This window comes from Pseudopodoces humilis, chromosome 2 (genome assembly GCF_049639895.1).
Source record: "Pseudopodoces humilis isolate 2021_Gansu_Grassland_sample_001 chromosome 2, ASM4963989v1, whole genome shotgun sequence".
Taxonomy (NCBI): Eukaryota; Metazoa; Chordata; class Aves; order Passeriformes; family Paridae; genus Pseudopodoces; species Pseudopodoces humilis.
The window spans coordinates 81250249-81277480 of record NC_142201.1 but is presented as its reverse complement, the minus strand read 5'-3'; the positions used below and the strand labels follow the sequence as shown (position 1 = coordinate 81277480).

Below are 27232 nucleotides of genomic sequence, written 5' to 3'. Positions count from 1 at the left end.
GTGAGCGGGCGGAAGCGGAGGGCTGGGGCAGTATGAGGGGCACCGGGAGCAGCGTTGCCATCCGCGCCTGGGCCGGCCCGCTCCTGCTCCCGATCCCGGCCCGGCTGCCCCCGGCTCCTCGCAGAGGTGAGAGGCGCCGCAGCGCCGTGCTCGGTCCCCCGGCCGGCTGGCAGTCCCCTCGCGCGGACGGGCAGGCGGCTGCCGGGGTCGGGTGAGCCCTGGCCGGGTCTGTGAGCGGCGCTGGGGCTGCGCAGGGCGCTGGCCGGACTCGGTGTGAGGGAGCGGCCGCGGGGCTCGTCCCTGAGGCGCTGTGTGAGGGAGCGCTGAGGGCCTTCCCTCGGGGCTGGAACAAGGGGTGAGTTCCACGGGCGGGAGCAGCCGGGTGAGCGGCGTATGGGGCTGTCAGGTGGTGTTCGGGACGGGAGGAGTTACCAGGGGGTGCAGGAGGGCGTCACCAAAAGGTATCTCAGGTAGGGGTTTGTGGAGTGGTTTTCTCCGCTCCGGGCTGGGAGAGGAGTATCCTGTCGAGACTGCAGGAGTGGAGCAGTGGGGCCAAGAGCAGCGTGGCGAGCAACCACACCTGTAATATCACCTTTCTTAGGACAGCGTCTATGCAATGCAGCTGTTCAACCCAGTGAAGAAAATCCACCAATGTGTTTAGAAGACAAGAGCTGTGCGTTTAAATGCTGGGACAGCTCCGTAAAAATGATGTTTTGAGTTGGTTTTAATTATCTGTAGCATTCGGTGCATCTTAACTCTACTAGAGTCATTAATAATGCAGTGCTGTAGCTGGTTAAGTTCTAGCCAGATCTTTATAGTATTTGTAAGATAGCACATAACTTGATTTATCTACTAGTAGTACAAGATTCCCTTTTTTTTTTTAATTATATAAAGCTTTTGAGTAAAGATCTGGATAAGACACAGAACAATCTGGTTAAGGCAGAGAGAGAGCCAGCAGTGCATATAGTTTCAAATAAACAGATTAAGAAGTAACAGGGCTGCTTAGATAACAAATAATTAATCAGAACAGAATCTGTAATATGCAGAACTGCACAAACATTTTTGGTGAAGAGAAGGTGAAGAGAAACATATGCTTGAAGTAAAAGTAGGAGAAGCAGTGAAACCTGTTTGTGGGAAGGCATGTCGTAAATAGAGTGGATCTTTAACTAATACCCGAGGTTAGCTAATCCCTCTTTAGAGATTAGGTATACCTAATCACTGAGGTATTAGAAACAAACATTGTATCCCTTTACTGCCCAGTTACTTTCCTGGTGAACCAATAAATTCATTCATCATGAAAATTAGACTTGCATATATTTTTTTTTTTTTAAATGTACCTTTATGTTCACACAAGCCACTGAAAAGGAGAGATTTGGATTAGATATAAGGAAGAAATTCTTTACTGCAAGAGTGGTGAGGCAGTGGTACAGGTTGCCCAGAGAAGCTGTAGATTCCCCATCCCTGGAAGTGTTCAAGGCCAGGCTGGAAGGGGCTCTGAGCAACCTGGTCTGGTGGAAGGTGTCCCTGCCCATGGCAGGGTGTTGGAGCTGGTTGATCTTTGAGGTCCCTTCCAAACCAGACCATTCTGTGATAAAATAAAAAGCTGTTGGAATTAAGGCTCAGCAACTTAAATAAAATAGCAATGAAGGCTTAGTTGCATAAAGTCATTCTATGTTTTACAAGTACAAAAATTATTTAAATTATGTTTCCCGAGTATTTATAAAGCAATTGGCTGTGGGGGTTTATTTGTGGTGTGTCAGGATGCTTGTCTGTGGCACAGTTACATGAATGCACTTCAGACAGACCTGTAAGTCCTGTTTAGTGTAAATTTCCTGTGGAAGAGGGATTGATGGTTTCTGGTGTGTGCTGTAACCCAGCTTTTTGTTGCAATATCCATGCAGCTTTTATGTGATGGAAGAAATTAAAATTAATGTATTGCATGATAAGCCAATCAAGGTAAGATTAAGGCATGTTTCATTATTTCCAGGTTTTGCTGCCACATTTGTGAGGAAGTCATACGATGTCAGAAGAGTTGATATCACTTCCCTGGAGCAGAGGAAGGTGACTTTTGATACCCATGCTTTAGTGCAGGATCTGGAAGCCCATGGTAAGTGATATGAGATAAATTATTCGAAGGAAAACTTCTAATATTAAGTAGTGTAACTTTGAGTGCTGTCAGTTTCTCCAGAGTACCAGTTCTTGGTGGTGCAAAATGTTTTGGCAGCGTCTTGAGGAGGCTGGTGAAGGAGACATTAGGTTTACCTTATTTGTAGCTGTAGGCAGGTTTATGTGTATCTTCCAGATGAAGGAACATAACACAGGTAATGTCCTGTGAAGTAACAGTAACAGTTGAAGACTTTCATAGCAAAAATGAAGCTCTTCAAGAAATTGCTTCGACTTGCCTACTAAGAGGAACTGAAGGGTTTTTTCCTAGTAAGAAATATTTTCAGCAGCATGGTGCTGTGATACATTCTCAATGCCCACACTTCTGTTGTGGGTGAGACTGGCTGAAGTCAGATAAAGGGTCCATCCAGCCCTGGGTTCTGTCTCCTGGCAGCAGCTGTGAGTCAGAGCCTGCAGAGTGTTATAACACAGCAGGTGTATGTCGCACATCCCCTTGTGTTTTCCAAGTTTCCAGTTTCTGTCACCTTGGAGGTATTTTAAGTCAGTTGAGAGTTTTAGTAGCATTCAATGGAAAGCTTTTCACAAGTTTATGCAGTCCCTGAGCCACTATAAACTGATTACTATCCAAAATATCCTTTCTTATGGAACCTCAGACATCCATGTGCTTTGTTTATGCAGAATCTGGCATCTGTGAGGTGAATTTGATGCCCATTTAGCTCATCTGTGGGAAGAAGGAATGAACATTTAATCTTTCATGTCATTCATGATTATGCAAACTTCTGTCATATTACTCCATCATTTTCCAAACAGAAGTTTCCTAGCTTGTTTCATTTTTTCCTGAAGCAGTAGATTTTCCATATTTTTGATTATTCATGATGCCCGTCTGTTAATATTTTGTGCTTCTATCACATACCGTTTCATGTTTCCAGGGAACAGTGCTGGCATTACTTGACAACTGAATGTCCTGTGGATTTGCAGAGTAAAGTAATGTTGTGTCTGTTTTGTTCTCTGTTCTTTTTCCTAGTCATTTAAAGGGTTTGGTTTGCTTGATTGATCCCTTCTGAGCTTTGAGCTGATGTCTTTATCAGGACTAGCAGCTATCTTTTAAAATCCCAAGTGACAAAAGAAACTTTGTACAGTCAGAGGTTAGGATTGTTTCCACTATTTGGGTCTAATAATAATAATACGTGTTAGCAGTTAAAAGACTTACAGTAGTCTCCTATGTTTATTCTTTTCATGCTTGTCAGACTTGACAGCCCGTACTTCCCTACATCTCTCTAGAACTGTTTTTAAGAACTGGCACTGTTATTTTCCAGTCCATGGGTAACCATGGGAGGCTGTGAAATGTTACTCATCCCAGGGACTGATTCAGCTATTTCTTATTTGAGTTCCTTTAGAGCTTGTGAGGTGAAGTCTGTTTGGTGCTGGTTGTTATTCAGTTTAATTTGTTCTGAAACTTCTACAAATACTTCAGTACCACAGTGACAGGTCTTTATAGGTAAAACTACAAAAGTAAGGGAGCCATTTTTGTTTTTCCCAAGCTTTAAGAAGTTTTCAGGCTCCCATCTCTTGCTTATATAAATTTTTCCTCATTTTCTAAACTTCTGCAAAACACAGTCATTTCTTGCTGTGAAGGAAGAGCAACATAAGGAATTGGCAAGAGCTTAAGTCACCCTGAAAATTCAGAGAAACTGAAGCAATACTATCACACTTTGTAGTGGAAAGAAGCTGTCATAAAGCACATGTAGCTTTTCTAGACATGTAAACCAGTAGTGCACCTGGACAGTACTAGTATTCTAGAAGGGAGAAGTGTCATAGTTCTCTAAATAATGTGCCTTGAAAGCATTTTTCAATGTTAATTTAGCCCACTTTATAAAATGGGGTAGTTGAAACACAACGTATCAGTCAGATTGCTGGAAATAAATCTCTAGGGCAAAAGCTTTCAGCACTTGACTAGATCTGGCTAAAATGTGAGCAATTTTTTTTCCCCATTATTTATCACACATCATCTTTAACACTTCAAATTTACACCAAGCTACAGACAAAGTGTACTTGTTTATCATCAGAAGACAAAAATCCCAGTTTGAGTTCATTCTGCAGGGAATGAATGCAGCAGTTTAAAAATCAGTTTTGTATATGTTCCTATCTGTGCAGGACTGTTCCAATATATGCAGAATTATTTGTTGTTATTCTATAGATTGCATGCTTTGTAGCTCAAGGTAAGTTTGGTTTTACACAATTTGTGAAAGTTCATTATGAAGTAAAATTTTGCTAAATTATTTTTATAATGCATGAATGGCTGAATCTTGTGTGAAGAAATTTGGTCTCTCTATCAGCTGCATGTCTGGACTTTCAGTATATTAAAAGGTACTGTGCTTCAGATTTTTGCAGCATTAAGTTTGTTTTTTCTAGCTGAAGTCAAAGTGATTGGCTCCTGGCTGTCAGTTTCCAGTCATTGTGTGAATTCCCATGTGCCACTGTGGTTAGGTGCAGCATTTGAGTGTCTCCTGCTCCTCATCCAGATCTTTAGTATCACCTTAACCTATCATCCTTCAATTGTCCCCTAGGCTTTGGGAAGGAGCAGGCACAGACCATCGTGTCAGCGTTGATAACCCTGTCCAATGTCAGCTTAGACACCGTCTATAAGGACATGGTTACACAGGCCCAGCAGGTAAAAACTCATCTGTGCTGTGCAGCTGTAAAAGCTCATGTTTGCATCTTTAAAACACAAGTGAGCAGCTCTCTCTAGTACTACAAACACCTCACTGTGCCAGGTATTGCTAGTTTCACTTGGGATTTTAACAGATAGTTACAGGCCCTGAGCAGCTTCCACTGGAATTTAACTTTTACAACTTTTTACAATTCTTGCAAAAACTTTGGTTGCATTTACACTGAGGAGCTCACATGCCTCATGCCATCTTAAAATATTTATTATCAATACTGACTACACTATAAAAACCGTTGTTTCTGCCTAATACAATTCCATGCAAATTCTATTTGGGATGCTGACTTTCTTTGCATATAATACGATTTCTGAAAAGAAATATTTACGTTTTGATGAAAAAACACCACAGAGACAGAAGTTCTTGTCTTCTTCTGAGATTTAAAAGAAAAAAAAAAGAAGTTAGACAACTTTTATTACAAGTAAATGCCAGTAAAATAAAAATCTTTTTGAAGAAAGGCAGCAGTTCAAATAAAAAATGAAAGTTTAATTACATTAAGTAATGGAAGAAGAATGGTACATATTTCCAGTTTGCACAGCCTTCAGGAGCAATGATCAAAACCATCACTGTGCATCAGAAAATCCCACAGCAATGTGTCATTTTCCATGCTAAATAGTAGGGTAACTTCCATATGCTGGGTGAAGGAGTATTGCTTTCAGCATTTTAAAATACTGAGTTTCTTCCTTTATTTTCCTCTTTGTGTTTTTTCCTGTGTTTATACGTAGTGGCTGAATTCTGAACTTGTTAGTTCAAACCCTAGGAAGGCTTTCCTCAGTGCTTTTTAGCAGTGTTTTACTTGTCCATCAGACTTAGGAAGGCAAGAAATGAAAATGCTTATTAAGAGCTGCATTCAGATCAACAATTAATGCTTCTGAGGCTACTGAATGTTAATTGAAAGTGGAGGAGACTGCAGGACTGACCTGTAGTTTCAGGTCTATTTCATTTCATCGCTACTTGGACTAAGTAGCCTTTTTGCCTAAGTTCAGAGTTGGTGTATTAGAGCAACAGAAAAGCACAAACCTCTTGAATGTTTCAAACAAATTGCTGGTATGAAATTGTCTGTTTCTGTCACATTCTTGTTAGAGAGACTCCCCACTTTTGTGGTTTGCAGTAGCTAATTTCATCATTTCAGACCTAAACATTTTTTCTTTACTTGCCAGAAAGAGTGCACCTTAATCAATGGAATGCTTTATTTTTCAAAGGAAATAACTTTACAGCAGATAATGGCACATTTGGACTCCATTCGGAAAGATATGGTCATCCTGGAGAAAAGTGAATTTGCAAACTTGAGAGCAGAGAACGAGGTACTAATACATACTTTCATTAAACAGTTTAATTGCAGTATTTGTTGTGTTTTACCTGATGTACAGTTTTGTGTAATAGAATATAAATGTAAAAGTAATTCCAGATACTTTTATTGGAATTGAAGAGTCTGTATGTTACAACTTCAGAGATCACATTAAAATATATTTCACATGCTACGACCTGCTCAGATCTTCTGTAAAGGATTCTAAGATGTGTACTTTTTTTTCATCTTCTGTAATTTTATTTAAGGGTAACTGCTAGTTTCTGGGCATTAACAATATAGCACAGGGGGAGGAGTCAGCCATTCCTTTGCAACAATTTAATTAATTTGGTGATTGAGACATGTTTTGCTTATATTTTATGGTATTTTGATATCTCTGTCTTTAGACTCAGAATTACAAGACCATCATTGTTACAAAAGAATTCCTTCATTTTGAACTAAATTCCCATCAGATTATATATGCCTGTATATCCGAACACATTGGTTAGGATATTTAATCAAGAACAGATTGCCCCATTGGGAGGAAAAATGGGGAAGATTAATTGCATGGATGCAGAGATAACACTTACATCACTGATTAGTTTGTTTAAGTTCCCTGAATTTGTAAAAATTTTTTTCTCCTTTGCACTTAGAAAATGAAAATTGAATTAGATCAAGTTAAACAGCAGCTAATGGTAAGTAAACACCAAATATCCACACACTCCCATTAGAGAAAATGAATAGCTATTTTCATAATCTTAATTTGTTTTAAAGACTGAAACAGGAAAAATCCGAGCTGACAGCAAGCTAGACATAAACCTGGAGAGGAGCAGGGTGACAGATATGGTAAGTGGTCTGTGAAGATGCCCTTATTAGCTCTGTGTCGTGTTTCTGTTGCCAGAGTTGTGATTTATCTTTTATCCACAGTTTACAGATCAGGAGAGGAAACTGATGGAAGCAACTACAGAGTTTCATAAAAAAGTAAGTATTGAACAAAGCAGAATATAGTTATGCATTGCATGTTATGTAAACCCCAAACTTTGGTGAAAGCTAATACATTTTGGGTATGGTAAAGCAAAAGGCCAGGCTCTGTCACATAGGGCTGTTGTGTTTCTTGCCTGTGGGATTCACGCTAAAGTCCAGTCAGCAGAGGGAGGTGCTCCAGCCTTGTCCCTCACTTCCCAAGTACCTTGTCACAGGCTGGCACAGGTGGGATGTGAGATATCATGCTGCCCTTTTCCCAGTATTAACTGATGAGCTGTGCCACAGGGATGGTGCAGGTGCCTACAGCCAAGCAATTCAAGAGCTGGAAGTCCTCAAAGCTGCTGGAGGACAGCAAAGTCTAAGAGGCTGAAGAGGGACAATGTCCCATCTTGAGCATATCTTCCATTTTTGCAATATGCCTTGTGAATGCTTAAACCTTTGTTTTTCAAAAATGCAGGAATACTGTTCTGTGTGCTGTAGATTATCTATTTTAGGAGCCACTGGCACATCAGAGACAAAGTCTGTGTCTTGAGGTTGGTGAGACACTGGCACAGGTTGCCCAGAGAGGTTGTGGACTCCCCATCCATGGCAGTGTTCAAGGCCAGACTGGAAGGGGCTCTGACAAACCTAGTTAGGTCTAGTGAAAGGTGTCCCTGCCCATGGCAGGGGGGCTGGTCTTAAGGTCCCTTCCAACCCAAGCCAGTCTGTGATTCTATGATCATTGGAGTTTTCTTTTTTTCTGTCTCTATCCCTTCAGCAATCTTCCTGGATTGTATAAAGCAATGTTCTCTGTCTTCTAATGTCTCTTAGCAGAGATAGGTTGGAAACTGCTTCTTGTTTCTGATACCATAGTATTTTAGTTGAGCTTTGGAAAGTTGAAGGGGTTAGAGACCATTGTCAAATATATGCTTTTAATATTTCAGGATGCACATACCAACGGCATTATCTCAGAAATCAGTAATAAAATTGACACTGAAATAGCTTCCTTAAAAACGCTCATGGAATCAAATAAACTTGATACCATTCGCTATTTGGCAGGTATGTGATAGGCAAGGAGGTGAGTACTGGTACTGGATTGTGGATGTATAAAATTCTTTCCAGGAGTATATGCTAAAAGAGACAGCATGTCTGTAGCATCAGACAGCCTGGATTGGGTGGAGGAGATTTCCCTCCCCCCTCTAGCTGGAAGAAATGTGATAGAGAACACAGAGGAGGTGGGAGCATGCCACAGCAGGACTAGGATTGTGCCCAGAAGTGGGATTAGGACAAATACGGACATGGTTTTAAAAAAATTGAAAGCAAAAATACCTTATCCAGTTTAACAGTACCTCTGCTTGCTGCAGCAGCCATTGATTGATGTGATGGAGTTGCTACAGATGTTTTGCTGGGGTCCTTTACATTAGCCTGAAAGTTTGCTATCATTCAGGACTGGTCTGAGAGTGACCAGTTCAGCCTCTGATTGAGTCTCCACACACAATTTCAGTATGGCAGCGCTTGTACTTTCCCCTGCCAAGCAGAACAAATTTCAGTCTGATTTGAGATTAGTCTTCTCAATATATACGTAACCAGTGAAGGTTTTATTGTGTAGGAGCCAGATAAAAAGAGAGTAATGCATTATATTTGGAAGTGAGAATAAGTTCAAAAGAAAATGTGATTAGTTTTATTCTAACACTAATTGAAACAGCAATGTAACAAATCCAAAGGACAGCTTGTCAGGCTTCAGGAGTGCTGCTGCTGTTTGACAGCTTGTTTTCAAATTTGCTGTCATTTTGGTTCCATGTGAAACCTGTGCTATCTAATGTGAGCTCTGGTGCAGCCAGCTCTCCTGTAGTGCAGTTTCCAGTGACAGTAGTAAAAGCCCTTGTAGCCTGTGTTGCTCTGAGGCTTCCAGCATAGTTGTTGGGATGTGTCCCTGAAAACACAGCTCCTCAGGCTGCTGTGCAGGACGTCCCATCTCAGCACTGCGGCTGTGCTGCTGTGCAGGCTACGGCATCTGAGACAGCCATTGGCTTCTGGAATTGTTCTGTCGCACCTGCAGCAATCCGGGAGGTTTAGGAGGCTCTGCTCTAGAGCGGGTACATTCTTCCATCTGTTTGCAGCTAATTTCTTGTATGGATAATGTGGTAAAACAGCATTCAGCTAATTATTTCCTTTCTTTGTTGGTTTTTTAACAGCTTCGGTGTTCACTTGCTTAGCAATAGCACTGGGATTTTACAGATTCTGGAAATAGATCTACGTGGAATGACTGCACTAAATGCAGACAGAAAAGGCCACCCAGGCAATACCACTTTGACAAACACATCTGTGCTGTAGTTAACTTCGGCACCTTTTTGTTTTGATATTCTTCCCATATAATAAAAATGTTTTCTGAATATGTAACACTGAAGATCAAAATAATTGGGGGGAAGTAGCCAAATAGTAATATTTCATTGCTTCCTATTCAATACTGTATTTATTTCAAAGTATTTATTACGCTATACCAGAAAGTTTCCTAATATCTTTTAGAATTAAATTTGTTTTCTTTCTGGAAAATTCTCACTCTCGGCTCCTTTCAAAATGGAAATATTAAATATTTTATATACCCTTGTAATGGGAATACAAGTCCCAAATTAGAGTTCCCAGTATGGGGATGCTGATACCAGACTTCAACATACCTAATCTGATCCAAGTAAATTAATCTTGAACATAGCTTCAGGATTTTGCCTTCAGTCTGTTCCTCACTTTTTTGGTTAATTGAAGCTTGGCCCTTTGTTTGTTTTTTTAACTACATGTGTAAAAACACGCTCCTGGACCTTAACTAAAGAACCTTTTTTTTTTTTTTTCCTTCCTTCAAAACGTGAAAAATCTCATCATGAAAACATCAAAACCTCATGTACAAAACGTCTCTATAGAATTATTTTCTTTAGTATCTCCTGCAATTTCTCTAAGCCCAGAGGTCAAAAGAATGGGAGAACTTCTCTGTCTTTGCCTTTCCAAGGGGAAATGCTTCTACTACCTGTACCTGTGTACAGCCCTGGGACAGATAAGTGCTCTTAACTTCCCCCTCAAGTAGTGCAGAGTATTTCCAAGAACCTGTACATATTTTCTGGGCATAGTATCTGGCTTTTAATATAGAAATACTCAGAATCTCAGTGGTGCCAGGGTGGTGGTGGTGCTGATCCTCCTCCCCACTCCTCCTGACTGTTCTGTAATCCTGTGGGACACACTGACCCTCCTGACCACTGCCTTCTGCAGGGACTTGACAACTCTTGTTGCAGAGTTGCAACACAGATGGATGCCTTCCAAAACTGAAGCAGTTCCATCTTGTTGAGTACAAATGCATATGCTTGGTTTGATTCTTACAGTAAAATAATATTTTTTTTAAGTTTTATGGATTAACTTTGAAGTAAGAATAGACCTTTTATGGGCTAAGGACTATGTAGTACTGGCTAGTGGCAATTATTTTTATTGCTGTTTTATTCTGTTTACAGTTGAACTTGCTGGTATTCTGCCTGTTCTTATATCCTCTGCATTAAATTATTTATCATCTTCATTCAAGAAAATAAAATTAATTTCTTTTATTTGCTGTCTGGATATCTTAGAGTTTCTGCATGAAAGTTTAGCACCAATAGTGACAGGAAATAGCTCGTCTGGCACAGCTTCTCACAGCCATCATTTCACACACCCTGAACTAGGCTCTTGATGCAAGGCTTATGCTGTTAAGTCAGCGTCCCTCTCCTTCATGGTGCACACAAAAACATGGATTTTTATTTTTCAGTATCTTTGAAATTCTCAGATATTAAGTTTTCTTCAGTACTAAGGAGAGGACAGATCAGGACTGACACACTAAAAGAATTACCTTTTAAGTCTCAAAATGAGGGTTCCAGAGGGAAAATAAGTTCACAATAGCACACAGCTGACAGAAAAACTTTTACATGTGTAGTCATTAATTGATTGTTAGGTGTGAAGGAGAGGTCAGGGTTGCCATTTCTAACCATAAGCTGCCCCATAAATTAGTAAATCCTTCAGCCCTGACTTAGACTGCTGCAGATCACCTGGCACCTCAGAGTGGAGTCACTTCCTGCTGCCTTTAGGAATGACTAAAGATGAAAAGCAAGGGGTCTGGCAGTTCTGCAGCTGAGAAGTAATTCTCCTACCCACTATTCAGCTTCCACACTGAACATGCTAGGAGGGTAATGTGCACTTTCTCCACCCTAAGGTAGCAGTACAAAATAGACCAGAGGATGGAGATACTTTCCTCTAGAACTGTGAAGGCCTGTGACTTTCCTCTTGTTAGGCCAGAGAACTAAAGAACTAAAAACATAGTTCAGTGAAAGGCAGAGACCCACAGCTCATCTGTAGAGCTGGGCTGTGCAAACACTTCACATTATCTGAAATACTGCTTTTATACCTCCACAGTCTGCTGCCCCTCCTTTGAGGTTCGTTCCTCAGCGTCTTGCTCCTCCTGGGCTGCAGGCTGGCTGCTTCTTTATTTTCTTCTTGTCTTTGCAAGACTTGGCCATTGTCTCAGCTTTCTGAAACAAAGAATACTGCAGCCATTAAACAGCAACCACTGAAAGAATGTAAAAATCTACATCTGGGAGTAACCAGGGAATACTGTGTTCAGACTGAAGCTGAGAATACAGTCCTAGGGCGTGGGCTTCCTTGGCTATAGCAGTCACTCAGCCACAAAAGCAGCTTGGTTAGAAGGGGAAAATTACCAAAAAAAAACCTGCCTAATGAAAAATACTGACAAAGAAAATGTTTGCCAGCCTGGCTATCACAAGGCTGAGAAGCAGAAATATCCTTGAAGAAGTGCAGTTGGCCTCTCTGAAATACAGCTGTGGCACCTAGCATTCAGAGCCTGAGATTCCACCAACAAGCACAAAAACAAGGGACTGCAGAGGCAATTGACTGAAAAGGTGGAAAACAGTCTGGGAAATAAAAAACACTCTGAAAGAATAGATGCACCATCATCTATTGTCTGTACAGGTGAGAACTAAAAAATTAGAAACATCATCAGCTAGTGGCTGCTTGCAGTGTTGGTGTCCTCGTCCTTCTTATGTCCCTATCATATAAAAAGAGCTTAATTTTTAATTAAAAATAGAGCCTCTGTCTGAGAACTTCTAGTGCTGCATGTACCATTCCTTTCCCAAACAAACTGAATTCTCTCCATGAATTTTCTATGAGATCTTGGGTTCTCATTCAGTATGCCTGACTGACTCCAGACACTGTGACATGGATCAAGTCCCTATTATTGAATTTGTCCCCCTCTGGGGACTCACGGTAGCGATCTCTACACCCCTGCAGGCTGAGTAGTTCTATAGGTGGTGCACCTCTCCTGAAGCACCATTCGAGTCTCAGACACCAGGTGCCAGCCAAGGGGAGCTGCCAGTCACTGGCTATGCAGTATGCAAGTACTCTGGATCAGTCCACTCCTGCGGTGAACATCAAGATGAAGAACAGCAGTGCTTCTCTGCCAGGTTACAGAAAGAAACTGATATCCTTTCACAGCAGAGACACTGTCAGGGACAGACAAGGGCTCCTGCTCCCTTCAGTGCCCCTGGCTGAAAGCTGTAGCACATTTTCTCTAGTATTTCCTAGCACTGTGTCCTCTAATAGAGGGAATACACACAGGCAACAGGCAGTGGCTCTGTGCCACGGCCAGGGGAGCTGGTGCGGCGCTCACCGCGGAGGCAGCAGAGGCGGTGCGGGTGTTCCCCCTGCCCTCTCGGAGCTGGTTTATCTCAGCACGATAATCGTCCAGCTGGCTCTCCAGCTTCTCCCGCCTGACTCGCTCATATTCCAGCTGGGCCTCCAGCTCCCTCACAGCCCTGCCAAAAGCAAAGGAGACAAGCAGAGCATGAAGTACATCCAAACCTGCCCCGGCTCCTCCACGCGGTGCTGTGCCTCTGCCAGGGAACAGGTCAGTCACGCAGAAAGCAGCGCAGCACGCTCACGCCAGCTGTGCTCAGGCTCCGGACGCTTGGTGACAGCGCTGAGCAGCAGCTCTCCCTGCTCGGCTGCCAGCGGTGCTCGGCGCGATGGGACCACGAGATGGAGCCGTCTGCCCACACACCGAGCCCGGGCCGCTCCTGTGACCGAGCCACGCTCCAGCTGCGGGGGAGGGAGAAGCGCCCGAGCCCCAGCGAAGTTGTTACGAAACAGAGAAAAAGCACAAAGCCAGCAGCATTCTGGAAAGGTCAGGGGCAGATTTCTCATTCACATCTGGTGCTTCTACATCCTTCCTATTGATTGGCTTAGGCACGGATGAGGAACACTCAGATGGCAGCTTGCATGACTGGCTTATATACAGTTGCACAAGATCTCCCTGGTCACACCTTCAACGGCTCCTAAATTATTTGAGATTCCTGGAACTGTTTAACTGACACATAAACAGAGTTTGGAGTTGAGCTGGCTCTCTCCTGTACCAGGATAAATTATCACAGCTACAAAGATGGAAGATCAGTAAAAGGAAATGGAAGCTATCTGCCCTGTGCATTCAAACAGCACAGCAGGAAAGCTCTCAGCAAGATCTACCGTGTTTCCCTGTTTCCCAGAGTGAAGAACTCCTGACCCTTTGAGCCACCAATCAACCTTACTGACACTGTAAGAATGGTCTGTGTGCAGTGCTCAGGGGACAGCTGACTTCTTCCATGCTTCCAATTAAAGAGCCACAACTCCCAAACTGTGTGGCACACTCATGGTGACAAATTCCTGCAATGAACCCTGGTTAAAGCACTGTGAAGTGGCCAGGCCTCTTACAGCCAAAAAATCTGGACTAAAGCAGAAATCTTCAAAATCTGCTACAGTGGCCATTCCAAGTGACAACTCCTGCTTTTCATCTAGCAAAATGGCGTTGTCGTAAGTATTTTGTCAATAATGAGGTTTTCTGGCCTATGATACAAGCATCTTGGGGTTTATCCACAGGTAGGTACCCTGCGAAGGGTAGACAGGTATGCTGAGAAGCCCCCCATTTCCTTTTCAAAAGGATAGTTTGGGGCTAGGGATGCTTTCTAGCCTTCACAGGAGGGAGAGAGAGCCTCACAATTTTTCTAGTTTAGCTACACATGCCACAGAAAGCAACATCCCTTAAAGAGCCCCACCAGAGCCTTCTAATAGACACTGCTAGCTTTTGAGCAGCTGCTTTATCCAAAATAAACTTTCATGTCTGTCATTAATCAACAGTGACTTTTCCATCATTTAAACCAGATTGCTCTGACCTTTCAATGTAGGCATCAACACCTGAGCTGGTCACCTTCCTCCTTTAAAACCAAGAAAGACACTTCTAGAAGTGATGAATCTCATCCTGAAGTACATGTCTAATAATGCCCTGAAAGTGCCTACACCTCTCCAAGATGTTGAAAAAGGAGCTCACAACAACTAACTCAGGTGCAAGTAGAAATGTTACCTATGGATTATGTATCAAGTTAAGGAAGGTGGACTTTCAGCATAAGCCAAGTCAAAGGGTGACCTGAAACCAAAAGAACTCCTGGCTCAGATATGGCTGTAAAACAAACACCACTGCATTCCGTGACGCTTGTTACCTGCTCCAAATCCACACAGACTGCTAAGTCTGCTGCCTTCTTGATGGCATACATCTTGATGGCTCAGGATATTCTCTCTCAGTGACCAATCAAAGACAGTGGTTTGAATTGGCCCAAACACATTATGGAAGTGGTTATCTACAGAGACTGAGAACAGAGGGTAGCCAAATGTTTGACAGGCAGAGGTGGAGACAGGCTTGTCTTTGGAGACTGAAGTATTGTTAATTCTCTAAATCTTTGATAGACTTTTCTTTGAAATGTAGACAATCTGTCCATGAAATCACCTGACCAACCTAACAGAACCATTTGATTTAATGGGGACACTGAGAATTAGATATCATGAACAATGCTTCACATGCAAGGGCAGGTTTGCTGATAGGTTTTTATCTGTGGTCTGGAAACAAGCTAATGCTTGTTTTATATTGCCAATATATCGCAATATATTGCCAATGAACAGAAATGTTAGCAGGTCACTGAATAATCTCTGCTGTATATGCACTTCCATCCAAACCATGCCAAGACTATTGCTTATTTTCAGATTTCCTGAAGGGCATACAAGTCTTTGGCATCCTCAGTGGAAATAAAACAGCCAGAACCTATAAGAAAAACCTGAAGACCAAACAGATGGTCTTGCACAAGAATCATGAACCTATCAAGCACTTGTGTTGTGGGGCTGATCATGGTGGTAGAAGTTTAGAAATGGCCAGACAAATTGCTGCAATTCATTTATTTTGGCCTGGTTGAAGTTGGTAAGTGGAACAGACAGAATGGCCAAAGCAAATTTGAGGAAAATCAGCTTTACAGGAGGATTTAAAATGGGCCCCTCAGAGTTAACCATTAGCAGAGCAGAATGACCTTACTTCTCAGCTTTCCTTTCTTCTGTTTTCATCTTCCTCTCCTCTTCAGTTATTCCCCCCAGCTGTCTGTAGTTGCTGTAGGCAATTTCTAGAAGTCGCTGAAGTTCTTTAATCTTGTTATAGGCCCTTACTGTAAGAAAGAGTCACAGGTAGGTCAAATGCAAGGAGAAGACAGTCATGCTGGAATCCAATAGTCTGGAAAATAGTCTCACAAACACAAGAGCAGAAATCACACTGCTCAGCAAACACTGAGCTACACCTGACACCCACACAGCAAGCAGATGTCAAAAACAATTAGCAATCCAACACTGTTGCTCCAATACAGATTAAAATGGTGTAAAAATTATGATCTGATTGCCTTCTGCTTGCTTTCTAAACAATTTGTTTCAATGCTTAGTATTACAGATATCCTGACAACCATCTCATCTTACAACTGAAAAATCAGAGCAGTTGGCAGGAACTGTCATAGTTAGGGCTATAATATTAGTCTTGATAACTTTTGCAAACAAGAAATGATGGAAATACAGTGCTTACTGCGTGCATTCCTTTTCTCTGCTTTATCCAGGGTTAAATCTTCTTTGCTATCTGTACTCCCTTCCACACCATGTGTTTCAAAAAACTTTATGTTGTTTGCATCTAGTTCTTCATCGCTAGAGTTATTGTTTGCAGTTCTTGGTGCCAAAAGTTCCACAGCTGCCAGATGGCCAAATCTACACAGAGAACAGTTAAAATCTGGAAAAACATGTGTGGTAGAAACTCTCTGAAACTGTCCATTTATCAGAGGGGTTTCAGGACTAAAGGAAGCACTATATACACACTACAACTATCTATCTACTTTTTGTAGTATTCTTATGGCATGAGCTCTGCCTTGATGGAATCTTATGGCAATGGCTCCTACATTAGAGGCATCTTTTTCCTTTGCAGGATTTCTTAATTGAATCTCATCAGAATCTGCATTATTTTTACTAATGCAAAAATCGGCTGGCCTCTGCTACTTCTCATTAACTCTATACAGCAAACTATGAGCATACGGGCTCACAACTGTCCTCTTGAAAATGACCTAGTTTTCCTCTTTTGTGTCTGACCTCACTGAAAAGAAAATTAAATTAAGTGAAAATTAAAACCTTTTATAGCTACAATATTATAGCTACAATACAGCCTTGCTTATCAATCAGAGCTGGAATTCTTGGGCCTGCTCTGTCCTTTCTCCATCACTGAAAATCAGGATTAATGCCAACAAAGCTGACATACACAAATTTTTGATACACAAATAGCAAGTAAATAAGTGTCAGAGCTACTGGATATGTACTGCTACCTCTTGGCTACATCCTTTGGAGTCTCTCCAGCATCATTTGTAATGTCACAGTCAGCTTCCATTTCAACCAACCACTGTAAGCAATGGATATGTCCCTGTTCAGCAGCTAAGGGAAGGAAGGTGCACACAAGTCAGTTATACACAACTGAAGTGTTTGAAACCTCAAATGTCCTCCTCTTGCCATTGTTTGACATGTCAAAGGTTGGGTTCACTAGGACACCACAAGGGAGATACTATTTCAAGAGGAGCCTGTGTGTCAAGATGCTGACATCACTTGGGTACACAGAGTTTTGGGGAAGAGCATGCCGTGTGGTTTGGTGACTCTTTCTAGTTCTCAAAATGTATTGGCAGCTCTTGCTGGACAAGCTAAACTAAACTTTCCCAGTCTCAAGTACGAAGCACAAGACACACAAATAACTGCTGCCCTAGTAAGAGAGGCCTGTATATCACAGTTTGGCAGCCAAGCGCTGCCACCTCTCCCAGGCTTTGGGCTCCCAGGTTCAGACACAGCTGGCTGCCCCAGTCTGTGGCGTGTGCTGCTGTCTCAGAAAAGAAAAGCTTTGTGCTGGAGCTAAAGCTACAGCATTTCTTGGGGCAGACACTCAAGGCAGCACCGCTCAGCAGCATCCTAACAACCCTACTCATATGATGTGCCATGGCAACTGCTCCCACCATGTGGTGCCAAGAACAATGACTCACTTAAGGAAGATAGTATTTGGCAAGTCTAGATGAAACTGTACACTGATTTTCTCAAGTAAGAATAAATCCATTTCTTGACAGCACTTCCTTTTGGTTATTTTTTATATTTGTTTTCTTACTGAGATAAGAAAATGAAACTACAACATCAGCATGTAAACACTGGGGATGAAACAACTGTAGGTCAGCATCATTCCAAGAAAAGAAAGTGGGATTTTAAAATCACTACATATCAGTTATTTTAATAAGAATTTCAATTGTGTTTTTAAAAATTCTACTATATAGTAAAAAAGAAATGTAGGAAATGTGTTAAAAGCATTTTACAGAAATGCTTCCCTCTTTCTTACATCTTTTGTTTCTTCTTTCAGACAATACTATGAAACCCCTAAACACAAAAGGACTATTTTTTCTGTAATACTAGCAGTGCACTACATGTCAAAGTGTCAACCAGAAGTTTACCTTTCTTCACAGCATCCTACCAAATGGCTTTGTTGTGGTTTTTACAACATATCCCCGCAGTACTGATGTAAATAAAGGCCCAGGCCGCAATACAGATGATTCTTATACTTAGCCAGCCAGATGTTTCTAAAAGCCACATCTTGCCTGATTTAAAAAAACCCAAAAACTCAAAACTATTTAGTTACATTAAATTAAGTTATCATTAAAAGCTTTTATTGTTAGGATACAGCCTTGTTTATCACTCAAAGCTGGAATTCATGTGCTTGATCCATTCTTTCTCCATCACTGAAAAGCAAGATTAATTCCAACAAAGCTGATATTGATATACAACTAGTAAGTAAATAAATGTCAGTGCTACTTAGTTTTCAGTTTAGATGCTGATTTCTCTTTGTTATAAGCTCTTTTTTTCTTGACTTGAGCTTGGTTATATTGTTTTCAGAGTGGTCCATGCACACATACATTAAAAAATAAGGAGTTTAGGGTTGCCTTTCCAAGCCCTCAAGAAATGAGATGCTGGTTTTCATTATCTGATTAGCAGCCACTTGAAAAACAAAGTAAATAAATCAGCAACAAGGAGTAACAAGCTGAAACACAGATCATATTTACTGACCTTTGTGCAGGAGAGTGGATCCCTTATCGTCCCGCTCATTAATATTGATTACTCCACTTCTCACTAGTCTTCTAACCACTAACATGTCCCCTTTGAAAGCAGCATCATGAGCTGGGAAAGCTAAAACTGAAAATGAAATGCACGTTTCCAAGCATATGCCAGCAGTTCTACTAAACATGCTGGTATTTGTCTCACAGCTCACCTCTCTCACAGCAACTTTTGTATGGACACTTCAGAGGTAGCAAGGGTAAATGCTCCTTAATCAGCTAAAATGCGGCAGTGTAACCAGCAGTGCTCACCAGACACTTGACTAAACATGTCTTGGTTATGGCTACAGGTATCTCATACAGTTAAGAGATTAATTTCACAGACCCAAAATAACAATAAGTATGCCTTTGTGTACTTCTAAAGAATTACACATAATGCCTTTTTCAAGTGTATCTAGATTGATACTCACCTTCCTGCATCTCTGGATGTTCCTCCTCTTTTTCCACACCATCAATATATTGCAGAATATTATCTTTATAAAACCGTTCAGCCAAGTCTCTTGGAGTCTCTCCATGGTCATTCCTGGCTTTCAGAGTCTGCATAACACTGGACATTTTCCCGACCAAGAACTTAAAGCAATGCAAGTGTCCTTCCACTGCTGCCAGATGTGCTACAGCACAAATAAAACAAAGGGTGTTAGAGCTGAGCCCTGCTGCCCACTGAGAAAGCAATGCTCTCACCACTGGTTAGAGCTGGCTCCTCTACCAGCACATGAGCCATCCAACACTGCACAAGGGGAAGAGCAGTCTCAGCTGAACTGCAGATGTTCAGCTCCCACCTGGGACAGAGTTCAGCTCTAGGCAAAGGAAATTAAGCTGCCAAGGATGGGATCTGCAAAGGTGATTCCCTGGCAGAGCTGACTGCAGTAGACTGTAAAACAGACTCCCAGCAGAGCACTGAGGCCTAGCTTGGAGAGTGCACTGTTGGGGCCTCACCTCCCCCAGGAACACAGATCTCTGCCTTCAGCAGCTGCTGTTCCAGGGATACTCCTTACAGGGGGACAGCAAGCAGTGTCCTTGATTAGGAGCCAAGGCCATTTCTGCTTTAGGCTCTACTGTGCCACCACAAACAAGTTGCATCACACTCTTGGTTACCCCACCTATAAAATGAGGACAGTGATTTACTGTCCTTGCTTTACTGGACGAAATATTTGAAGGTACATTCCTCACCTGACCTTTAGGCTATGCAGAGGTTTACTTATTTAATATTACTACAGTGCTGGGCCTACAACAAAAAAAGAGGAACCAAACACATGCTGACTATTTTGACATAAGTAATATCCTCTAGTCCCATTAATGAGAAGAACTTGCCGAATAAATGCTAATTATGTTCTATTGCTCCATGAAAAAGCTCTGTTAACAGCTGGCTGATGTTCTAGAGGCAAAAGGATTTGTTTGTCTTCAGGAAAGAATCTCACTGTCTTCATAATCAACAAACAATGTACCCAGGACCCAAAAAACCCATCTCACTCCATTTTTGGCACATGCAAGTTCTCTATAGCAAACCAAACCATCCACAGCTTTCCAGAGCATAATTGCTCTAAAAGGTTGTGGATATTGGTTTTATAGCATGATGAGAATACCTCTGTACAGATGATCGTTTAAAATCTGAGCATCACTGAAATAAGGGCAGTTTTTGCCACTGTCTGAATTTTAGTTAGTGAGTTAGTTCTCAGGAAGAAGGGAAAAGAAGGCTACCATGCTAAAGGTAAGTCAGCTAGTGAAAAACTGACTCAACCCTTATGAATCCATTTTCAGATACCTAAAATCTTCTGGTATCCCAACTTCTCTCTGTTTTACCTTGTCTTTTATTAAATCAGACTAACAATATTCACTCTTCTCAAAGCTGCAAGTCAAAAAATTGTGTCTGTGAAAGATTTTTAGAATAGATTTTTAGAATTTTTGACTAGTGAGCAATAAAAGAAGCATGGATGTGGCCCAAAAATTAATACAGAGAGAAAGCAAATTGAAATGTTTGGTTAATAAGCACAGCCCATTCTCTACATTGAATGAGCCACAGAATTTTTTTCTTCCAAAAGATTACCAAGCAAATTAGCAAAGCTAATGAGACCCTTTGCTATAACACACATATGCAAAAGATACAGCCAGTTTTTAAGTTTCAGGTGCCTGGCACTGCAACCTCAAAAAATTTCTCCCAGTAGTCTCTTAGGAAAAATTACAGCACAGTTCAGCTAATCTTGAAGCTGAAGTGTGTTATGATAAATTAAGTTCACTTCTCCTACACAAGCAGACAACAAGCTGGTTTGCACAGTACTACTACTGATCTGTTACTAGCCATGTTCCAAAATATTCTCTTTCCTTTGCAAGATAATATGATCAAATGAAAGAGAACAAAGGTCGGAAGATCAAGCTTCTGTAGATTTCAAAATACAACAAAACCAGTTTTCTACTAATCATTTTACACAGAGCATTTAAGTAGAACTGTGCTGGCATTTGTTTTCTCTCCACAGAAGTCTTCTATCAGGGAAGTGTTCCCAAATGGAAATAAAGCTGCCTTCCATGCTGCCCCCAGGGTGCCTAACATTGTGACCCCTGATTGCTAATGCACCAGATTTCCTGCTGGGATGCAGGAGCCTCAAATCCTATAACAAGACCCGGGTTTCCAAAACAGAGCATGGCTGTTTCCTAAGTAAATAGTACTTAGTAGAAGGTAAAAGATTTTAAGAAGGGATTTATGAAGATAGCTCTGTACAAGTTATAGAGAAAAACATATGCTCTTTGGAAAAAATAATGTGACAAACCATAAGAAGTAAAATGTTAAAAGGGAAAGGATGCAAGGAGAATCCAAGACAGGAACAATACCATTGATCTTACAGAGGATATTGAGGCAGAGCTATGGTAGGGAGAGGAATACTGGAGAAAATAAAAAAAGTAAGGCAAAATCACTGGCCAATTTTTATGCTAAAATGAATACATTGATAATTATGAAAGGAAATTACAGATAATCCCAAAAATGCAGTATTCCAGAAATCAAGATGAAGAAATCTCAGGAAAATGAAAACAACTGTTTTACAAAATCAGTTAAGAAACAGTGGGATATCAAAACTTGCATACAAACACACCAGGACTTCATTACACTGGCACCAATTCAAAAAGTAGCACATAGCAGCTGAAACTGCCTCCCCCTCCACCTGTCTTTCTCCTGTGACCTCCACTGGCACACCAGCTCCATCACACACACAGGAGATGCTGCTCACCTGCTCCAGTCAGGCTCAGCCTTCTCCCCATACTAGCATTTTCAAGCTCTCATCCTTGCTAACAGCAGCAGTGAATGGGATACTGTCACCAACAGAGCAACACTTTGGATTTTATAAATCCTCCCATCATTAGAAAAATGGGCAATCTATGTGGATTGCATGGAATCAAATAGCAAACGGTGCTGCTGTGCATTAGTTATAATTCACCCAATTATCCCAGTTCACAACAACTGTAAACCAAAGGTTTAAAAACATATGATTTATCCTGATATACCTGGAAGGTTTCCATTGTTATCCACATCATCTACACATGCTCCCCATCGAACAAGAAGCTGCAAACACCCCAAGCGACCGTGAAAAGCAGCATAATGAACAGGTTTCCAGTCATTCCCATCCGAAACATTTACCTCCTAAAATGAAAGCAGGTTAATTCATTCTCTTCTGAATCTTAGACACAAGACAAATTTTATATGGGAATCAGCTGTTCATTGTGTTAAATTATTTAAATCAAACCAAATAACATTTTTCAGAGTTCATACATTAGATACAGTTCCAGTTGCAAGACAGGTACTTTTCACAGGATCTTGCTTTTACTTAATACACTTAGACATTTTTAGACATATTTTTATCATCACAATGACCTGAATTGGTCATTACTCCTTAAATATGCATCTGGACTAATTTTCTTTATTTTAAGTTTATGTCTCCTTTACTATAGAATATTTCTAGAACTGCAAAAATTACCATCACCCCAGTACCTGATGTTCATTTAATGACATCTTCAGTGGAAGGTGATTAACTCACATTATTGATTCTCTACAAATTTTGATTCTTTCCCTGAATGTATGCCACAATCTAAGAAAATGGAAATTTACCCACTAAATGAATTGCCCCACAGTAATTAGTCTACAGCCCTAAATCTCAGTTTAATTGAGGGAGAGTTTTGTTTGGGAAAAGCTGCTGGGCTGTGGCTGTGCAGCAGAACGGCAGGCAGGAGTCTCACCGCCCCGGTGCGCAGTAGGGTCTGCAGGGTGTACGAGTGCCCGTGGGCTGCAGCCAGGTGCGAGGCCGTGCACCCGCGCTCGTCCCGAGCTGCTGCGTCTGCTCCGTTCAGTAACAGGGCCTGAAAGAAAGACAAAGCACAAGTTCATTTCACAAGCTGAAAAAGCAAACATTTCCTAGAAGGATGGCTTCTGATGACCAACAGGATTAGAGTTATCCCTGAGGCTGACCTCAGGGGCCTGGTATTGCACAAAGTAGCTCTGTTTGCACAGACAGCACAAATGAGTGCTCTGGTTTGAAAATTATTAACTTAATTTGGCATGTCAAGACATCAAGATGAGCTGCTCATAGTTCCCTAAGGGGCTCCCTCAGCTGATATTCATAATGAATTTGTCCAGTATTAAGGTCTGCCCTACTAACTTTTGCTTGAGAGTGAGTATTTACAGTACCTGCATGCAGGCATCCTGCCCTCGGATGGCTGCCAGGTGAGCCGCTGTCCAGCCTCTCACAGTCACACGTGTGGTGTCAGCTCCATGCCACAGCAACCACTGAAGGCACTGCTCAACAAACAAAAGGGCTTTTTATTTAACTAGGCACATTGTGTCTCTGAGGCACATTTCAACTAGAATTTATCCATCAAAGGTACACTTCAAACCAGTGTTGGAATACTTCCTTATGGAAATAACGAGACCCCAGAGCATGCCTTAAACAGGTATTTGTGCATGAGAAAGTTATGGGTAAGTTATACTTTCCAGGTTTCACCCAAGGGTACAAAATGTCCGAATAACATACTGATTCAGATCCTAGCATCGATGTTACAGTATGACATTTTTATTTTACCCTTCCAGATTTAAAATGTAATCTGTGAGAGTGTTCACATGGCAGGAGGCAAAAGCATTGGGAAAAAAAATGTAAACATGCTCACATGAATTCCAGCTAAAATTACTAGCAGGAAAAGTATCATGTACTATATTTAAAGCCTCATTTAATTTATTAAGCTTCTTAGACATATGTAATCCCATCTCTCTTCTCATCCTTCCATGACTCAGTTTTGTTTTATTTACTTTTTTTTTAGATATCATTGCTTGCAATGGAAAGCTTTATGAACTATCCAAAGACAGCTAGTGGAACAGTTAGAACTTTTTATTACATATTATTAAGATTTATTATCTTCTTTCAGGCAATCTTACAGCTCTGCTTCCTCCACTATTTCTGCCAATGAGCTTAGTGACAAACAGATGACAGATAATTCAATAAAGTCTAATAGACTGATTGCAAAGTAGGAGAGTCAAATGAAAAATGGCAGAACTTATAGAGACAAAAAGAGTGGGTAAGCAATCTGGTTTTGGGGCTGATGTGATGATTAGCATTTTCTTGACAGTGTCTCTAAATTCCAGAAGCAGCACTGCACTTAGCAATTCTTGAGTTTAACAAGAACTTAATGTTTTTTTCTTTTGGGATGTGAATGGCCTTGCTGCTTCAAGGTTAGACTGCCATGAACAGTGAACAAGGAGGCTGCAAGAAGAAAGGGAATGTTGTGCTGAGCACAGCAGTTCAGTCCTTCTAGAAGTTTAAAATATTGATACAATCACCTGCTGATTTCTCTACCATTATTCAACATTTTCATTTATTAAAATAAAATGTATTAGGACTACTTCTATGGAGAATGAGGCATGGGATATTGGTAAGCAGAATGAACACATTTTCATGTCGTTCCTCATCTGTTTCAGTCAGCTTCAGAACATTTTACACATCCTATAGGATTTTCCAGATGTCTCAAGAGAAGAAGAAAATGCAATAGAGACAAAAGAAGGTAATGAGTCTGAAATGTCATAAGGCACATTTTGCTCAGAGTAAGAAAATCAACAATTTTGTAAAATATGGCAAAGTTGATTAGGTAAATTGCCTGGGCCTTCAGAAAGAAAAAAAAATCCAAAATCCTGTACTCCTGCTCATGAGAAAAACAGGCAGAGATTATTGATTCAGTCTGATCAAAGCAATGTTGTGTTCAGCCTCTCCCAAAGAAGGAAATATGGACTTATAAAAGCCCAGCTATGCCTATACACTAAGGTAATGTTTTACCTCCAGACTTCCCATGTGAGCAGCACACTGCAAGGGTGTGAATTTGTGAACTACATCCACCTCATTAATACTGGCTCCACTTTTTATCATCAATGCAAGCTGTTCTACATCCCCAGCTTTCACTGCTTCATGCACACTAGTATAATTTTGCTTCTTCTTGACAACTAGTGAGGAATAATAAAAAGGGCATTAGTCCATTGCTTAAATCAGTGACATTTAAGAGATGGAAAATGTGTGATGAATCAAAGAAATATCACAGTTGACATTCATGGCACAGAATCAAACTCTAAACATAGAAGCAGTAGGGTAAAAGAAAAAAAAAATCTGTTACCAGACCATGGGATCAAATAACCTGTGTCCTCCCTTCAGGCCTTTCCACTGATTAACTACATGAGGGGAAACACGGAGAATTACATGTCCAAACCCCTTGCAACATCTTGATACTTTGACAAAACTTGTAAACAGAAATATGAGAGGTAAGTGGATCTAATGGTTGAGGGGGCTAACTTCAGATAGCCAAGGATGAAAAGAACTTAAAGTAATTAGTATTCACCTTCTACAGTGGTCATCATTCTGGTACACAAATGCACTAACACTCTGATTACATTTCACACTGCTGGAAGTCCTGAAGAATTGGGCTACTGTTTAGCAAGTCAAGAAAGAATAAAACTGAAGGTTTCAAGGTGTTAGTGCCTCAGCTCCTCTGCCTGCGGAGAAGAAATGGTACTAGCAGTTAACACTGTTACACAATTTGAGGTAAAAAAATATTAAAGAATACAAAACAGCTATTGCCCTAACATATTTGTCATATTTGTAAAAAAAGCACTAGATACAATTAAAAGCAGTCTCTGCAGTTTACCAGTGCCTATTTTCATGTAATCTGTAGTGTGGTTGTAGAGCTCAGGCAGATTTAGGGTTACACAGAGAGGAGCAGGGAGCTGTATTCCAGTACTGTAGGCTGACAGTAATACACCCCGTGTGTGCTGTAACACACTGCTGGGTCCTGTGCCTGTGTCTCATCCCACCTCCACCTCCCCAGCTCAGCAGGCTGCATGACTGCCCTGCACAAAGCCTAAAAAAACCTTAAAAACCAGGACTCCATCCTGCAAAACACTGTGAGGACAAACAGCAGCAGCACAGAAACACAGAATAATTCAGGTTGGAAGGGGCCTCAGGAGGTCGTCTAGCTCCTTTTTTTATATTTTTTTTTTTATTTTTTATTATTTATTTTTATTTATGTTTCCAAATATATTTCCAAAATATCTAAATATATTTTGAGGTCTGGGTTGGTTAGGTTATTTTAAAAAACAGCTTCACCAGGACATAATATTTCGCCAAGGAAGTAATTGCTCATTATACCAAGTGAGGGTTAGAGACTTCGGCCCAGTTACACAACATCACAGGCAGGCCTGGCCGATTACACTACAGCAAAGTTCTAACGTGTTTAACACAATGTTTCGGTACAGCAAGTTCAAGGCAACCTGTTTTTTTAATTTTTATTCCTTAACCCAGAGGACAAGCAAACAACAAGGGCCACCAGCAGAAATAAGTTTGTCTCCCCTCTCCGTCTGGATACCTACTGCTGCATGGAGATGAACGCCAAGGGTGGGTGGCTGCAGTGGCTTCTTAGTACAAGCAGCCTGGGACTGAAGTTCAGAAACAGCTGTTAACATCAGTTCTGTAAAAAAATACACTTCAAAAAGCAGAAGGCAGGCTCCATAATTCTAGTACTTTTTAATTTTTTTTTTTTTATTTTTTTTTTTTATTTTTTTTCTTACCGAAAACTGTTATCAGACACTTATTCGATGTTCTGGGAGGAAACTTGGCAGAAAGAATTCAGTAAGCACTTTGAGACCGGTACCTGCCCATAAGCCAATTAAAGAGATTAAGTGAAGAAGGATATGGCTCGGAATAGAGAAATGCACAATTTAGGTGTTGCGATGTTTCCGTAACACACAAACCAAATCCCTCGCAGCTCGGTTTCGGCAGCAGCCCCAGGGCTGCGGGAGTCCCCGGCCCTCCCCGGCCCCTCTCAGCCCGTCCCTGCGGAGCTCCGTGCCACAAACCCGAGGGGTTCGGGAGAGCCCGTCCCGCCCCGCGCCACAGGGCCGGGGAGTCACCGGGGAGGGGACGGGGGAAGGAGCGGGCGGTGGAGGGGCGGGCGGAGCGGTCTCACCGACCGGAGCGGGGCACAGCGGCCCCTCGCAGCACCGGGGGCCGGCAGCTCGCCGCTGTCGCATGGAGCAGCTCCGTGCTGCTGCTGCTGCTCCCCGCCCCGGCGTTGCCATGGGCCCGGGCTCGCCC

The 27232-nt window shown here is 41.5% G+C and overlaps 2 protein-coding genes across 10 annotated transcripts; one reads left to right on the top strand and one right to left on the bottom strand.

Moving 5' to 3' along the window:
• On the top strand, nt 1-10676 carry CCDC90B (coiled-coil domain containing 90B). Of its 3 annotated transcripts, none has more exons than XM_005516167.3 (9): nt 1-126; nt 1988-2107; nt 4692-4795; nt 6050-6151; nt 6786-6827; nt 6907-6978; nt 7060-7113; nt 8040-8154; nt 9291-10676. In XM_005516167.3, the coding sequence occupies exons 1-9, from the start codon at nt 33-35 to the stop codon at nt 9344-9346; spliced, it is 759 nt and encodes a 252-aa protein (XP_005516224.1). In that variant the 5' UTR covers nt 1-32; the 3' UTR covers nt 9347-10676. The 3 variants fall into 3 exon arrangements, with proteins under 3 accessions (XP_005516224.1, XP_014106387.1, XP_014106381.1); XM_014250906.2 differs by lacking the exon at nt 1-126 and adding an exon at nt 182-355; XM_014250912.2 differs by lacking the exons at nt 1-126; nt 4692-4795 and adding an exon at nt 181-355.
• ANKRD42 (ankyrin repeat domain 42) lies at nt 2328-27232 on the bottom strand. Of its 7 annotated transcripts, none has more exons than XM_014250853.2 (16): nt 27105-27232; nt 26707-26789; nt 26509-26606; nt 25482-25635; nt 24929-25092; nt 23296-23403; nt 22848-22967; nt 22119-22254; nt 19037-19237; nt 18580-18705; nt 16815-16920; nt 16034-16209; nt 15503-15629; nt 12785-12929; nt 11507-11630; nt 2328-2845 (listed from the first exon to the last, which is right to left on the bottom strand). In XM_014250853.2, exons 4-15 carry the CDS (start codon nt 25498-25500, stop codon nt 11544-11546), a joined length of 1515 nt encoding a protein of 504 aa, XP_014106328.2. In that variant the 5' UTR covers nt 25501-25635; nt 26509-26606; nt 26707-26789; nt 27105-27232; the 3' UTR covers nt 2328-2845; nt 11507-11543. The 7 variants fall into 7 exon arrangements, 5 of the variants coding, with proteins under 5 accessions (XP_014106328.2, XP_005516788.3, XP_014106320.2 ...); XM_005516731.3 differs by lacking the exon at nt 2328-2845 and adding an exon at nt 8165-9222; XM_014250845.2 differs by lacking the exon at nt 2328-2845 and adding an exon at nt 8165-9148.

What these genes read in the sequence shown, in the direction of transcription:
- CCDC90B (XM_005516167.3), top strand. Translation starts at nt 33, where the DNA reads ATGAGGGGCACCGGGAGCAGCGTTGCCATCCGCGCCTGGGCCGGCCCG. An exon ending in ACTTGAGAGCAGAGAACGAG is followed by an intron (nt 6,152 to 6,785) that starts GTACTAATACAT and finishes CTTTGCACTTAG; the next exon opens with AAAATGAAAATTGAATTAGA. An exon ending in GGAGCAGGGTGACAGATATG is followed by an intron (nt 6,979 to 7,059) that starts GTAAGTGGTCTG and finishes TTTTATCCACAG; the next exon opens with TTTACAGATCAGGAGAGGAA.
- ANKRD42 (XM_014250853.2), bottom strand. An exon ending in CCCTACTGCGCACCGGGGCG is followed by an intron (nt 22,255 to 22,847) that starts GTGAGACTCCTG and finishes CTTTCATTTTAG; the next exon opens with GAGGTAAATGTTTCGGATGG. An exon ending in GAAGAAAGGAAAGCTGAGAA is followed by an intron (nt 12,930 to 15,502) that starts GTAAGGTCATTC and finishes TGCTTTTGGCAG; the next exon opens with GGCTGTGAGGGAGCTGGAGG.